Below are 15,964 nucleotides of genomic sequence, written 5' to 3'. Positions count from 1 at the left end.
CCGCATCTGCATTATCAGTTTTCTAACTGGAGTCTTTAGATTTGGATCAGCGTCTCTGCAGAAACTCACAAACCAAAAACCTAGTTATGATCTCTCCGTGGTGCTGAAGCACGACTCCCCAGCTCTGTTCGGTCACTCTCGGGCACCTCAATCGTTTGTTTTGAGGTTATCAAATTCCTTTTCAGCCTTTACATGTGGATTATAATAGCAAATGTTTTTGTCTTACAATGGTAACTTTTTACTCATGTAAGTAGATATAAAGTCGGACCAGGTTCTTCAATGTTAGTTTTCGTATACAGATAGCAGAGACTTGAAAAACTGCTTTTCCGTTATTTTATAGCACTAGATTTATCCTATATTTTATTCTTGTGTTAGCATAGGTCCCAGGTTCTGCTTTGTCTGAGGGGAAATGGTGGTCAGACTAGAAAATATTAGGCAGATTTTGGCGTCTCTCTTGGAACTACATTTCCCACAAGGGTGGACTACATCTCCCATGAGACCCTGGGCGCGCGCGCAGAAGACGCAAAGTGACAGCTTCCTGTCTCGGGAAAAGCTGCGTGGTCGACAACCGGAAGGTAAGTAAGGGGATTTGGGGATGAATTATCTTCTGGGTTCTCCAAAGAGAAACGCTAAATGTATAGACAGCTGGATGTTTCTCTTTTCCAGTCCCCCTTTTACATACCTTGTTCTTGAAAGCGCTGGTGGGTGAATATGGGATCTCGCTTAGGACCCTGTTTTTGTATCTGGTGCTTCTTGATGCTCCTGGCAGAAAGTCGCAGCAGTAAGAACTCCTTGTAATTCGGTTTACTTAGAGGGCCCTTGGACTGTGGAGTTAAGTCTCTGCTGCCTCAGAATTGTTTGGTCACAAAACTAAATACTAATAGAGGTCAGGATTCCAATAGTCTGTGGAGAGGGAGGCGTGGCGACTTTTTAAAAAATTGTTCAGGAGATTGCTTTCCACGCGATTGCTTTTCACTGTTAGTGATCATAGTGTCTCCTGATCCTTTGTCTATTCCTCCTTCCCTCGTTGGTTTAAAATAAAGTTTATCACGGAGAACGCTTTCTACTACCCTATTGGTTACTAATATTTTGAGATTTGAATCTTTTCAACTTCAAAAAACGTATTGAAACTCTAGCGATAGCTGATTATATTTACAGTCTTTGGTCGGCGCACACACGATTCCCTCGTTGTGGTAATGTGGCAGCCCCCTTCCAGGCGTTGGGCGTGCTGCGGTGTGCTGGAGGAAGCAATGCACGTTGTCAGGAGTCTTGGACCCAAGTCTTTTTGCCACAAATCTTACTACCTGCTTAAGCCCTTTGGACTAGTTCTCTGGTTAAAGGGTTAAACTAGGTCACTAAAAACTATGTGTTGATAGTGGGCGTTGAGATAATATAAAGTCATTGGTGTAATTTGCATATAAAAATGCCATGTGGCTTTCAAGGTTTTTAAAGAGGTATAAAAACTACCTTTAATCTCATTACCCAGTAAGGTTTTGATTTTTCCTTGTGCTTTGCATGTGTAGATGACTGTGATCATACTGTATAGTTTACAACTGGTTTCACTTAATTTGCACTTTGTTAATAGCTTCCCATTATTTTCAGTGGACGATATTCCTAATCATTTCACTGTTGGATAGTTTGCAATTTTTACTTTACAGTGAGCATATCCCACATCTATCTTTGAGTCACTGATTCTTTCCCTGATAAATGCCTTCCAGTGGAACTGGATGAATGTGGCCCAAACATTATGGAGCAAGTATATTTTAGCAGATAGTAATGGTCAAAGTTGTTCATTTTTATGTTGCACAGCTGTTTTCCCTTGAACAAGCAAACTGTTTCTGCTGTCCCTCTGATGGCTTCAAATGCTACAAATGACAGTCTCCAGATTCTAGATGTTCCTCGTTGGATTAGAGGCATCAAGAATAGAACCAATTTAAGGTGAACAGAATTAGCATTTTGGTCTGTACCCAAATAGGCCAGATTCACTTGGATATTTGTGTCTGCATCTAGTTACAGATAGTATTCGTAGTGAAGAAGTTCTGTTTAATAGTGGGAATAGCCTTCAAGCAACAAGCATAATTTCCAAGAAAATCTCAGTGGCAAATTATAAAAAGCATGGTATTCTAGAAGTGACAATTGGAGGGCAATGCATTATTGAAGTAATTCTGGAATTAAACTTGGGTTAGAATTCTGTATGTCATGTAGTACTGTTACTGAGCATCTATTGAAAATCACTTGGGGCTCTTGGGTGGCTCAGTCGGTTAAGGGTCCGACTTTAGCTCAAGTCATGATCTTACAGTTTGTGAGTTCAAGCCCCACGCCGGGCTCTGTGCTGACAGTTCAGAGCCTGCAACCTGCTTCAGATTCTGTCTCCCTCTTTCTCTCTCTGCCCCTCCCCCACTCATGCACACGTGCTTGCACACTCTCAAAAAAAAACATTAAGTTTTAAAAAGATCACTTAAGTTTTCTGGATTTACTATGTTCCTTTAGTGATGGAGGATCATCTGTGTTGCTACTTTCCTTCCTTCCTTTAAGGAGTGTGTGCGTAAATGACAGTTTTTTGTTCCTTTCCTCTGGTGCTCATTATTTAAGTGGTGAGAGTATGAAGGGAAGTAATGATTGGAAGGAGAATCATAACCCAGTTTTGAGATCATCTTACTTAGGAAGTAGAAGTAAAAAAAAGATCAAGTTCACAAAATCCAAAAATTCTTTAATGAGTAAGCTTAACAACCAGCAACTTTAAAGACAGCAACTCACACATTGGCCAAAGGTTAAAAACAGTATAGAACAGAAATAGTGCTCTCTGACAAAGTGAAAGACCAGATCTGTTTTTCTTTCTCTGGCATTTGTCTTGCAATTACCGGATTTGAGAGTGGTCATTAGGAAGTGAAGTAGTATTTAATACCAATGAGATATAGACTTAGGAAAGACCAATGGTAGGTGAAGTCTTTATAATGTTCCATGGGCTTTTCAGTTAGTTGTTTCTACTTAAATAAAAGGAAAGAGAGAAAGAACCAGGTTACCCCCAAACAATCCCATAAAAGAGGTTAAAAAAACACTTAAGAAGGAAAAAGAGGGAAGGGAAGCTTCCTGGGCATGACACCATTTGCGAGGTCACAACGAACACCCCAGCGAAGGGCAGATCTTTTCTTCTCAGTTGGCACTAGGTAATTGTTTGGAACATATATGTGCTGAGGCTTGGACTGGGGTTCTGTTCGAGAAAGCATCTGCTCTCGGACACCCCAGCGTAATTCCTTTCTATTATCTTCACCAGGTAACCTTATTGAGTCCCAGTCTCGTTTGTACTCAAAGTATCGGGCTACGCGGTCTACCTTGCCCCGGTTTCGGCTCAACTGGTCCAGCCTTGGGAGAATAAAGGACTTTGGTCGACTGGCAACAATCAGGTCTTGTTCATAAGCTGGAGGGGCCGTTCCTTCTCTTCGTAGATAGCAAATGAGCTCATCTTGAGAAATTCCTTGGTATTCATGTGGTAAATTAAATTTTTGTGAAATGTCAGCTGGAGATTCCCTGTCTTCCTGGAACTGCAGACTCATCAGCTTTTGTCTTAAGTCCCAGAGATCCATATCACTTTCTGTACCAGACTCCGATTCACTGATAATTGACTCATCTGTCACTAAGACTTCCCCTCCTGGCTTCTTCCGCAACACCTTTCTCTTCATCACTGGCTTTCGGAGTCTTTGAGAGGCCTCTGAGACTGTTTCTGAAGTGGCATTACTTTCTACGTGTGGGTACTGCAGTTGCACAGGGAGAGGCTGCTTTCCTGGAATTATTGAGGCTTTACTGTAGGGATCATATTGCATAGACTGGGCATCTCTCCTGACATCTCCCTCACCCTGCCTTGCACAGATATGGGTAAAAGCTGTAGTGGCTGCCAACATTCTTTCTTCTGGATCCATATTGGCCCATTTTTGTCCACTGGGTCCCATGAGTTCCTCCATTGCTTCCCCTCCACTGTAGGACCTTCTGGAAGAAAAAATACTGATCAGTTTTCTGATAATTCCCAGCTCATTAACTGTTCATTCCCTTCTTGTGTATTATTTTATTGTAGTCAAATGGAGAAAGAATGGCTAAGGCAATCATAAATGTAATAGTTCTGTAATAAAATACAGATTTTAGAACAGGGTAGTATGGTGGCGGTTTGGAGGGGCATTAACTCAGCTCCAGAAAATCTACCAGCTGCTTTCATTTCCACTCTCTTGTTTGCTCTCACTTTCTAATGCCTGGTAGTTCTGCTACCTGTAGTAGCTCCTAGGACAGTACAGGTGAGGCAGAAAAAGAGCTTGAGACATAATGCTTAACATATATTATGCAACTTACACTGAGGAGCACTTTGTGTATCTAGCATTGTTCTATGTGCTTAACATTTACTAATTCATGGAATCCTGTGAGCTAACTGGTACTCTTATTACCGGTTTTCCACAGATGAATAACATGAGGCATAAAGAACTAGTCCAAGGTTACACAGCTTGTAAGTGATGGAGTTGGAAGTCTAACTCAGGCAGTCTGGCTTCAGTCCTTGCTTTTACCGATGAGAGTGATTTAATCCAAAACCATCACAAAGCAGTGATATGCACATAAACACTTGTATGCTTAAGTGATTTTAATGTGTCATTAGTTGCCAAGCTAAATCTGTTCATCTCAGTACCCTGTCACTGAACTAACTTTTAAACCCCAATCAACCAGCCAAATGCCCAATGCTAGTTTCTGGACTGGATCTAGGACAGGTAGCTACTGCCCACACTATTTCCTGTATCCCTACAATTTTTCTTTCTTTCTAATAAGGACTTTTATGCCCTACAATTTTTCTTTTTAAATTAAATTGAAAAACTAGTACATGCACGTGGGAATTTTTTTTAATTAAAATACAGTTGGCATACAATATTCATTAGCTTCAGTTGTACATTTGACAAGTTTATAGGTTATGCTAAGCTCACTACAAGTATAGCTACTGTCTGTCACCATGACATGTTATTACAATACTATATATACAATAATGACTAGATTTCCTATGCTGTACTGCACATGGTCATTTTAAATAAGGATTCCCCACTTCCCCCACCAAGTCTCACTCTCAAAAGGTAGTTTCTTACACTTTCTCTAGTAATCTTCCATATTCATATGTACATTTTTATACCATAAAGGAGCATATTATACAACTCTTCTGAATCTCTTTTTTTTTTTTTTTTTAACACTTATTTATTTTTGAGACAGAATGAGACAGAGCATGAGGGGGGAGGTGCAAAGAGAGGGAGGACACAGAATCCGAAGCAGGCTCCAGGCTCTGAGCTGTCAGCACAGAGCCTGATGCGGGGCTTGAACCCAAGAATCATGAGATCATGACCTGAGCCAAAGTCAGACGCTTAACCAGCTGAGCCACCCAGGCATCCCGCAACTCCCCTGAATCTTAAAGATGGTCTTGGTGATCCAGCGAGATCAGCACACATGGACTTCATTTTGTTTAAAGTTGTACAGAATTCTGACATATGGATGTGCCCTAATTTATTCGTTTCAGCCCCTGATTTAATTTAGGTTACAGTCTTGTTAAAAATGAATGTTCCAAGTATCTTTCAAGTTTTTACATACTTGTGCAAGCCCACGTGTATGTAAAATTTCTAGAAATGGAGTAGGTGGGTCAAAAGATATGTGTGTGCTCAATTTGATGGATGTTGTCAACTGCCCTGTGAAGAGGCTGTACTGACAGCATCTTCCAGAGCTTGCTTCTCCATTCCCTCTCCAAAGTGGTGTACTGTCAAACCTCCTCTGCAGTCAGCTGGATGAAAAATAGTTCTCCTGTAAATGGTATTTACATTGAGTAGAACTGAACAACTTTTCATACACTTTTATCAGCTGTTTTTCTCTTTTTGTATGAAATGCTTTTCCTTTCCCATTTATCTCTCTGGTTGTTGGACTTTCTCTTATTGATCCTTAAATTAAAACAGATGTATATATTTTCTGGGCTTCTATAGTATCTTACATAGAAATGCCTTTCACATTCCAAGACTATAAAAGAAAAGTTTTCTTCTAGTATTTGTTATAGTTTCATTTTTTTTGTATTTAAACTTTTAACATATCATAGATACAGAAACTCTCAAAGGCCAGAAACTAAATGAGCTACCCAGATAACATAGCCTTAGAACACATTTGGTGACAATCCATATAAAGTGACCACCAGTCATGGACTGTCTAGCACTGTCCCAATTTTAAGGATGTAGTATATTCAACGCTAGAATTTTGAAATATGTCAGGAATTTCAACATGTTAATTACATTTTCCAGATTGACTCTTCAATAGCTAGAGGTATAGAACAGAAATTCAACTTAAAAAAAGATCATGATGCTTAATTACCTTCTCTCTGCCATCAAAACCACTTAAGAGTGGGAAACCCTTGACTTCAGGCTCTCCTTGCAATATGAAGTACAATCATTGACAAGTTTCGTCAGTCAGGCTAGCTTCTGCCGTACCACCTTTAAGACAGAACTGAGTGTTAGAGGACAGAATATACAAGCCACTCGTTTTATATGAAATACTGGAAAGCAGTGGAAACTGAGTAGACATATATATTCCATATGAACAGATTTTAAGATTAGAAAGATTAGACAAGTGTAATGAGAAGTCAAAAGGAAATGTTTTAAGGAAAAAATATCAAAAACACGATCATCATCAAAAAAATCATCACAGCTAATGAAGCAGAGAGAAATGGGATCTACAAATATTTTCCCTAAATTCTGACTAAACTTTAACAATGCCATTTCTTGATGCTCCTTTCCTTTTCCCCTGTGAACTGGCCAGACAGGATAGAAAAGAACAGTATCTATGGATGATCAACCCAGAACAATTAAGCTAATGCTTGCCTCCCTGGGCAGAAGCAAAATATATCCTTTAGGCATTAAATTAAATCTTAGGTACTATTTGCAGATGATGGAATGATATGGACATCACCAAAGTAATCCGCATTGAAACTGTTGTATCCTTTTACTCTTTTTTCAGGTAGAGTGGACCTATATGATTTGTTTATCCCTGGGGTTGGTTGTCTTTTATCATGGCTGAAAGTGACATAGACAGAACCCAAACTGTCAAACTCCTAAAAAGAGTACAGGAACTGGAGCAGGAGGTACAGAGACTTAAAAAAGAACAGACCAACAACAAAGACTCAACCGTGAGAGAAAATTCTTTAGGAGCTGGAAAAGCTAAGCGTGCATTTGATTTCAGTGCTCATGGTCAAAGACATGTAGCTCTAAAGATAGCCTATTTGGGCTGGGGATACCAAGGCTTTGCCAGTCAGGAAAACACAAACAATACAATTGAAGAGAAACTGTTTGAGGCTCTAACCAAGACTCGACTAGTAGAAAGCAGACAGACATCCAACTATCACCGCTGTGGGCGAACAGACAAAGGAGTCAGTGCCTTTGGACAGGTAAGGGCCACCATACTGTTTCTTAAAGCAAGTGATACCCATGTATTCTAGGTGCACATAGAATTCAGATTGTGTCTTTAAAACAACCATCTTCCTTTAATTCCATAGGTGATTTCTCTTGACCTTCGTTCTCACTTTCCAAAGGACAGGACTTCAGAGGATTGTAATTTAAAAGATGAAGTCAGTGATGCTGCTAAAGAGATCCGCTATACCCACATTCTCAATCGGGTACTCCCTCCAGACATCCGTGTACTGGCCTGGGCCCCTGTGGAACCTAGCTTCAGTGCTAGGTTCAGCTGTCTTGAGCGGACTTACCGCTATTTTTTCCCTCGTGCTGATTTAGACATTGTGGCCATGAACGATGCAGCTCAGAAGTATGTTGGCACACATGATTTTAGGAACTTATGTAAAATGGATGTAGCCAACGGAGTGATCAATTTTCAGAGGACTATTCTGTCTGCTCAAGTACAGCTAGTGGGCCAGAGTCTGGATAAGGAGAGCTGGCAAGAACCTTTCCAGTTATGTCAGTTTGAAGTGATTGGCCAGGCATTCCTTTATCATCAAGTCCGCTGTATGATGGCTATCCTTTTTCTGATTGGCCAAGGAATGGAGAAGCCAGAGATTATTGATGAGCTGCTGAACATAGAGAAAAACCCCCAGAAACCTCAGTACAGGTACGTTAAAAACAAAAGACAATTGTTGCTGTTAGAATATTTTTAAATATATTAAAATTTTTAAATAATTAAAGGTTAACATATCTTCTCCCAACAACTGTCTAATTAACTAGGTCACTTATTTTGTCTTCTTGAAGCTTTGAATCTAACTTTGAGAATGTCATGAATATGCAGGAGGGCTATCTTTTTCTTCTCTTGTTGTTCTATCCCATTAGTAAGGAATAGGTATTTGGACCAGTCCCCTTAAATAAAATAACATTCATTCCTAAATGTTTTTTCCCCTGAATTTATTTTAAGGGTATTATTATTAGGTTCTGGTGAAGTTTAAAAGTGAGCATTCAAACTATTCATATAAATCTTCCTTGCTTTATATTATTGGGCAGTCATACTACTGTACTTTTGAATTTTTCCTTATTTTCAGTGTCTGAAATGGCAAGAAAGGTAGGAAGAATAGTTAGACTTTTGAGACTAGGCTGAGGCCAGACAGACTAACAGTTCATTTCTAAAGCAGTGAAATCTAGTTTTTTACTTCATACTATGCAAAATTACCAGTTCATAAAAATGTTTTCAATTAGCAATAATCACACCTTGGATAAACCTCACTGGCTACGATACTGCAAAATCAACAAGTTGGGAAAAAATGTAAAAAATAATGTTATAGCATTATGGTTGAGGCCTAACCAGTTGATTCATGGTTTGCTGTGTTGTGTTTTTGTTTTTGTCTTTCAAATATAAAGTTGTTCAAGGTTAGGGATGGTGTTTTTTGCTTTCTTATCTGTTACTCAGTACTGACGAAGATTTTCCCCTCCTTTTAATCCAACTACCTCCCCCCGCCACTTGTATTTGAAAACTGTTGGATGGCTGCTGTGTATTTTCATACTGTTTCTTGTCTCTTTTTCCCTCTAGTATGGCTGTAGAATTTCCTCTAGTCTTGTATGACTGTAAGTTTGAAAATGTCAAGTGGATTTATGACCGAGAGGTTCAGGAGTTCAATGTTACCCACCTACAACAACTATGGGCTAATCATGCTGTGAAAACTCACATGTTGTATAGCATGCTACAAGGACTGGACTGTGTTGCAGTACCCTGTGGGACAGGTATGACAGGGGTAATCCTAAGAGACGATTATTTACCAGAACCAAAGTTATGTGGGGTTATGGGAGCAGATTTATGTAAAGTTTGGAGGTGATTCTACTGTGGTAAAGTATCCATGTAACATATGACTGTATGTATTATAGGACCAGAGATGGATGGAATGATAGAATGGAGAAATGTTAAGCCCTCTGTCATAAAGCAGACCAGTGCCTTTGTAGAAGGAGTGAAAATGCGCACATATAAACCACTAATGGATCGTCCTAAATGCCAAGGATTAGAATCCCGGATCCAGCATTTTGTACGTAGGGGACGTATCGAGCACCCACATTCATTCCTTGAGGAAGAAACAAAAGCCAAAAGGGACTGTCATGATATAATGGAGGAAGAAAATACTCTTTTGGAGAAACCAACAAAGAGAGTCTGTGTTGATACAGAAATTAAAAGCATCAGTTAACCATAAGAGAATCTTGGAGGCAACAAGCAGCTAGTGGTAGGTGGAGAGAAAGAAATACAAGAAAATATGTACTACAAGAAGACCTAAAAATTCAGATTATCAGCTCTTTGAAAAAATAAAACAAGAACCCCCCCCCAAAAACCCCCAAACCAAAAGAACATTAAGCCCTGTGAAGGAAGCTCCTACTTGAGTAAGAGAATTCAAACATTCTCATTCCTGTCCAAAAGGATTAAGAGATGGAAGAAGCAAAAAGCAATTGTGAAATGGGGTTTACATACATGTGGAAACCTGTGCCTCAAATTCATTAAAGCCTGATCCTACAAGTGTCTAACTTGTTATGCTGTTTATTTAATTTTGAGAGAGAGAGGAGAGAGAATCTTAAGCAGGCTCCACGCTCAGCACTGGGCCCAAAGTGAGGCTTGATCTTACGACCCTGGGATCATACCTGAGGCAAAATCAAGAGTAGGATGCTCAACTGACTGAGCTACCCAGGCACCCCTGTTATTTTTGTCTTTTTAAAAAGCAAATGGGGGCGCCTGGGTGGCTCAGTTGGTTAAGCGTCCGACTTCGGCTCAGGTCATGATCTCGCGGTCCGTGAGTTCGAGCCCCGCGTCGGGCTCTGTGCTGACAGCTCAGAGCCTGGAGCCTGTTTCAGATTCTGTGTCTCCCTCTCTCTCTGACCTTCCCCATTCATGCTCTGTCTCTGTCTCAAAAATGAATAAACGTTAAAAAAAAAAAAATTTAAAAAAAAAAGCAAATGAATGGAGCGCCTGGGTGGCTCAGTTGGTTAAGCATCCAACTTTGACTCAGGTCATGATCTTGTACTCTTGTGAATTTGAGCCCTGCATCAGGCCGTGTGCTGACAGCTCAGAGCCTGGAGGCAGCTTCGGATTCTGTGTCTCCTTCTCTCTCTGCCCCTCCCCCACTCATGCTCTTTCTCTGTCTCTCTCTCTCTCTCTCAAAAATAAACAAACATTAAAAAAATTAAAAGAAAAAAGCAAATGAAATATTCACTACTCTGAATTCTCATAAAGAGCTTTGCCTGAGTGTCTTATTTTTTAAAAGAGAAATTAAAAGTAAGAAATTTAGTCCGTTAAATATTTGATACATTGGTTTATACCAGGCACAATACTACCTGAAAATGGCCTAACTCAATAAAGCACAGCATCTCTTAGAAAGTTTATCAGTCTAGTGCTGTGTGAGCCACAAATGGTCTCAGTTGCATAGTCATCATCTTCTTCACCACCTTTTACATAAGTTGCAAACATTCTTGGGGCGCCTGGGTGACTCAGTCACTTAAGCCTCCAACTCTTGGTTTTAGCTCAAGTCATGACCTCATGGTTCAGCAGTTTGAGCCCCACATCTCCACTCTGCACTGACAGCATGGAGCCTGCTTTGGATTCTCCCTCTCCCTCTCTGACCCACCCCTGCTAAAAAAAATATATCTATCTATCTATCTAGATAGAGATAGAGATATATAGATAGCCTTCCTCTTTAATTTTGATGTCAGGATCCTTTTGTTTTTAATGTAATCATTGAGTATAGTAGAATATCCTCACTTAAACATGGAAGGACAAACCAAAGCATTTTATTTTTTTCAATTTCCTACCTTATTTCAATGTACCTCCACTGCCATTAGTTTTCGAGAAAAACCTGGAAAAGAAGAGTTTAAGAAATCACTATTTTAAAAATTCAACTTTAAAATTTTTTTTTTTTTCAACGTTTATTTATTTTTTGGGACAGAGAGAGACAGAGCATGAACGGGGGAGGGGCAGAGAGAGAGGGAGACACAGAATCGGAAACAGGCTCCAGGCTCCGAGCCATCAGCCCAGAGCCTGACGCGGGGCTCGAACTCACGGACCGCGAGATCGTGACCTGGCTGAAGTCGGACGCTTAACCGACTGCGCCACCCAGGCGCCCCTAAAAATTCAACTTTAAAGAAACAATACATGGGACAAAAAACACTAAAACGCAATGCTTGGAAGATTCCTTAGAAGCAAAGGAGTTAGAGGAACAGGGTCTTAGATCTTAAAATTCTTTCAAGATTAATTAAACTATACTATCAAATCTAGAAGAATAAGCATTTAGTGACATTTTAAAAAAAAAATTTTTTTTAACGTGTATTTATTTTTGAGACAGAGAGAGACAGAGCATGAGTGGGGGAGGGTCAGACAGAGAGGGAGACACAGAATCTGAAACAGGCTCCAGGCTCTGAGCTGTCAGCACAGAGCCCGACGCGGGGCTTGAACTCACGGACCGTGACATCATGACCTGAGCCGAAGTCGGACGCTTAACCGACTGAGCCATCCAGGCGCCCCTAGTGACATTATTTTTTTGGTAGTTACCATAGATACAATCAGGACAATCATCACAGATGAAGCAATGATGCATCCTAAAATGTAACTTTGCAAAATTACTTACGTTATCTGAGGTAATATTTATTATAAATTTCAGTTTCTGACTCACGGTATGGAGTCAGAAGTAGGCCTTAGATCTTATTTTCTTCATTGGAAAAATGGAAGGAATTAAATGAGATTATATACATTATATATGAAGATATAACACATAATATGTATTATATGTAACATACACATATATGGTATGTATACAAATAAAATGGTGCTTTGTGAGAGGTATTACACCATTTATTCCAATGTTCATGCAATACAAAACTACCTACTAAAAAGATAAAACAGAATAAAGCAGGGACAGAAATGGAATAGGACTCTGGGCTAGGAAGATCTCCAATACTAAAGCCCAAAGAGATTTTTTTTAATGTCATATCTACTATACTATACAGTGATTAACATGTTATTTTGTTTGCATTTAAATTATGGCACACTCCTTTTTCTTCAATGTATGAAGAAGGGTGTTTGCAAATAGTAAAACATAAACTGTAGTAAAGCTCATAGGTAACTGTAAGTTCTTTCTTTTTAATAAAGACCTGATAATCCTTTCCCTTTACTTAGGAGGAACCTGTCACATAGAAGCTAGAGCAGCTTATATTTTGTAGACACTGATAATATTGACCAAAATACCCAGTAGTGCCTTCTCTTCAAAAATCCTAAGCAACTTGGTATCCCAGGTTTAGTAGTTCCAAGTGCAAGGATTTCAAGGGTGAAAGGGGAGGATTTTAAACTGGGATACTAGTTAGATTCTAACCATTACAGGGAGGCTACTGTAGAGTTACAACAAATTTCTCTACCTCTGGGGAGAAGTAAGCAAGTAGCTGAAAGGACCACAACTTTGGAACAAAGCAAGCAGCTTAAAGAACCACAACATTGGAGCAAAACAAGAGAAAACAAAACACCCAGCAAAAGTCAACCATAATCCAAGGGATAACTGGGGAAAATATATGTGCAACAGGTTCAAAATCACTAATTCAAATTCCTCTTAGAAAGCTAGTAAAAGGTAAATGCACCAGAATAGGGGACCAGATAAAGGAAAGACAGAAAATTTCCCAAAGAAATAATGACTAATACACACAGAAAATGTTTAATCTCATTAATAACGGAAATAAAGACATTAAGATGTCTTTTCAGATTGGTAAGATTTTCTCATACCCAGTGTCAGTCGGAGTGTGGAGAAATAAGCACCCTACACACTGTGTGTGTGTAGATGGGGGGGATATCAATTTTTCTAGAGGGCAGCTTGGCATTATGAATCACAATTTAAACTGCACCACAATGTCTAAGCCATAATCCACTTCCAAGAATTATTCTAAGGAGATAAATTGAACAAGAATGCAAACATGTATACGTACATGTAACCACCACCATGCTATTTTATGATGAAGAAACTGGAAAAACAAGTGTCCATCGTGAGGGGACTGGTTAAATAATATATTGTACAGTAGTGCCATTGTAAGAAGTACCATGCATCCATTAAAAATGATAATGCTTGGGGCGCCTGGGTGGCGCAGTCGGTTAAGCGTCCGACTTCAGCCAGGTCACGATCTCGCGGTCCGTGAGTTCGAGCCCCGCGTCGGGCTCTGGGCTGATGGCTCAGAGCCTGGAGCCTGTTTCCGATTCTGTGTCTCCCTCTCTCTCTGCCCCTCCCCCGTTCATGCTCTGTCTCTCTCTGTCCCAAAAATAAATAAACGTTGAAAAAAAAAATGATAATGCTTTATCTATATTTGACAGTCACGTGCTCCTAAAATATTACTAAGGCATAATCTGCTTTTTAAATGACTATGCTTTATCATATTTAAAACAATTACATAAAACCAAATATATTTTATGAGTATAATTAGGTATATATACTCAAAACGCATATATCTGAAGGGAACCCAAATATGAAGTGGGTTTTTTTGATGGTTATCTGTGGCCCAGTGGAATATCTAGAATTTTCTTCCTTTTTTCCTTTATACGTTCGTTCTTCTTGGATTTATTTCTAAAATCAACGGGACGGTATAACTTTACAATCAGAAAAAAGGTTTATTTTCATCTGGGGTAGGGCTACAGGGTTCGTTTTTCCACCCTATCCTAACTCACTAGCGAGAGAGCTGCTCGCACGGTTACACCCAGAAGTTCACAAAGGGCGCAACTACCGGCTGGGAAGACTGGTCGCTGCCCAACAACAAAGGCCACCTGGTGCCCACCTGGCCTCGGGCGCGGTCGTCGCCTCGGATGCTGGCGGCCTCCGGGGAACCCGGCTCCCGCGGCTACACCACCCCCTTCCCCTGCAGCCCTCTGGGCTACGGAGGTGCCAGCCAGGGCAGCCATCGGGCTGGCAGTGGACGTCGGGCGCGCCACGGGAGCCCACTGTGACTTCAAGGGGCTCAGGCACGCCAAGGGCACAGCACGACACAGCTTACACCAACCTTGGGAAGCAGTAAACCCGGGTTTGGAAGGTATGTCGGACGTGAGACGGCGCACCAGTGAGGGTACTCCCATTCCGTGCTATCCAGACCTCGACCTCTCCGCACGGCGGGCGATCGGCCCCCGTGGGCCCGTGCGCCCCCTATTCCAGTCTCTACCCGCTTACCGGCCCCGCCGAGGTCCGCTCGCCGCACCGACTCCCGCTGCCGGCCTAGCGAAGCTCCGCAGGATTCCGTTAGCGTCCAGCAGCTCGCGCAGGCGCACGGCACACCCAACCTCCAAGCTACAGTTAACGCCTGGCCGCCGCGGTTTAAACTAGAAGAGCGAACTTGCATCCTCGGCCCCGCCCTCCAGTTCTCCTATTGGTTCTGACCATGAACGTCTTCCATGTCTACATTCTGATTGGTGCCCATTTTCTCTTGCCTTCCTCCACTGGCGGAAGGAAGCCCGGGATTTGAGGCGTGGATTCGGAACTGTGCGAACCTCCCCTTGCTCTGGCGCGTAACCCGGAACTGTCTCTGCGGCGCCTTCAGGCCTACGGGTAGAGAAGGAGGGGACTCCCTAACCTCGGTTAACGGCAAGTTAGCTGAGTTTTGGGAGGGACGGCCTTAACGTTCCGTTCATCTCAGTGGAACGAATGTCCGCCCTTCCCAATTTGGGGCGGCCCCGGGGGGTGGGTGGTGTTGGAACTGAAGGTCCTCAGAGCTCAGCTGGAGCATCTCCAGCCTCCAGCTTTTTCAGACAGACCCCTTGGGGTCTGACATACGCAGGTTCTGTGCACGCTCTTTGAATCCTTTCCGTGGCTTCTGATTTGACGGGTTGCTGTGTCTCCCGTGCGTACCAATGTTACTCTGCACTTGTGCTCCAGCCATGCTGACTTCTTGCTAGGATTGGCACTCACTTGGGGTTTTCCTTCGGAGTGCTCCCGTCTGCTCCCTTGACATAGCCATACTCCTTAAAAAAAACGTGTGTGTGTTTGTGTATGTACCCGCTTTGGGAATTGCTGAGGATGAGATCTAGAAAAGAAAATGAGTAGAGGTCCCCACGACTCAGCATTTTCTAGTCATTGCCCTGCAACATAACTAAACAATTTGTCCTGCCAAGTCCTGAGCGTTCTGGATCCCAATTTACACAAATAGGCGCTGGATGACAAATTTGTATTATTTCTTAAATCCAGGATTCAATGAGAGAGAGAAGATCATATTTAATCCATTTCACATTGCCTCTTATTCTTCCCTCTTAGTCTCGGGGCCTTTGCACTAGCTCTAAGTCACTTTGGATTTGTTGGGGGAAAGAAAAAGGACTAAACAAGATGGCAGAAAGTAGGTTGTAAAGATTTGAATGACCCTACGCCCTAGATTTCAATCTCAGTCAATACCACTTTAGTGCCACACATTCTTTTCTTTCCTCATGGGCAAATATCCCTTGTTCTAGTTTGGTTGTCTTACACCTGCATGACCTTTTCTTTGACATCAAATCTCCTCAA

At 41.4% G+C, this 15,964-nt stretch overlaps 2 protein-coding genes across 9 annotated transcripts; one reads left to right on the top strand and one right to left on the bottom strand.

Annotated features, from left to right (window-relative positions):
• The first annotated feature begins 522 nt into the window (after positions 1 to 522).
• PUS3 (pseudouridine synthase 3) lies at positions 523 to 9,989 on the top strand. 4 transcript variants are annotated; one of them, XM_030332407.1, is made up of 5 exons: positions 523 to 575; positions 7,009 to 7,435; positions 7,544 to 8,109; positions 9,016 to 9,206; positions 9,348 to 9,989. In XM_030332407.1, exons 2-5 carry the CDS (start codon positions 7,061 to 7,063, stop codon positions 9,656 to 9,658), a joined length of 1,443 nt encoding a protein of 480 aa, XP_030188267.1. In that variant the 5' UTR covers positions 523 to 575; positions 7,009 to 7,060; the 3' UTR covers positions 9,659 to 9,989. The 4 variants fall into 4 exon arrangements, with proteins under 4 accessions (XP_030188267.1, XP_030188268.1, XP_030188265.1 ...); XM_030332408.1 differs by lacking the exon at positions 523 to 575 and adding an exon at positions 1,922 to 1,938; XM_030332405.1 differs by lacking the exon at positions 523 to 575 and adding an exon at positions 3,318 to 3,404.
• Positions 2,690 to 14,760, bottom strand: HYLS1 (HYLS1 centriolar and ciliogenesis associated). 5 transcript variants are annotated; one of them, XM_030332411.1, is made up of 4 exons: positions 14,645 to 14,760; positions 11,268 to 11,311; positions 6,367 to 6,485; positions 2,690 to 3,981 (listed from the first exon to the last, which is right to left on the bottom strand). In XM_030332411.1, the coding sequence occupies exons 3-4, from the start codon at positions 6,378 to 6,380 to the stop codon at positions 3,060 to 3,062; spliced, it is 936 nt and encodes a 311-aa protein (XP_030188271.1). In that variant the 5' UTR covers positions 6,381 to 6,485; positions 11,268 to 11,311; positions 14,645 to 14,760; the 3' UTR covers positions 2,690 to 3,059. The 5 variants fall into 5 exon arrangements, with proteins under 5 accessions (XP_030188271.1, XP_030188269.1, XP_030188270.1 ...); XM_030332409.1 differs by having other exon boundaries at positions 2,690 to 3,984; positions 14,645 to 14,759; XM_030332410.1 differs by lacking the exon at positions 14,645 to 14,760 and adding an exon at positions 14,481 to 14,611 and having other exon boundaries at positions 2,690 to 3,984.
• Positions 14,761 to 15,964: the final 1,204 nt, after the last annotated feature.

This window comes from Lynx canadensis, chromosome D1 (genome assembly GCF_007474595.2).
Source record: "Lynx canadensis isolate LIC74 chromosome D1, mLynCan4.pri.v2, whole genome shotgun sequence".
In the NCBI taxonomy this organism is placed as follows: domain Eukaryota; kingdom Metazoa; phylum Chordata; class Mammalia; order Carnivora; family Felidae; genus Lynx; species Lynx canadensis.
Note: the sequence above shows the minus strand (reverse complement) of the source record. Positions and strands in the feature narration are given on the sequence as shown.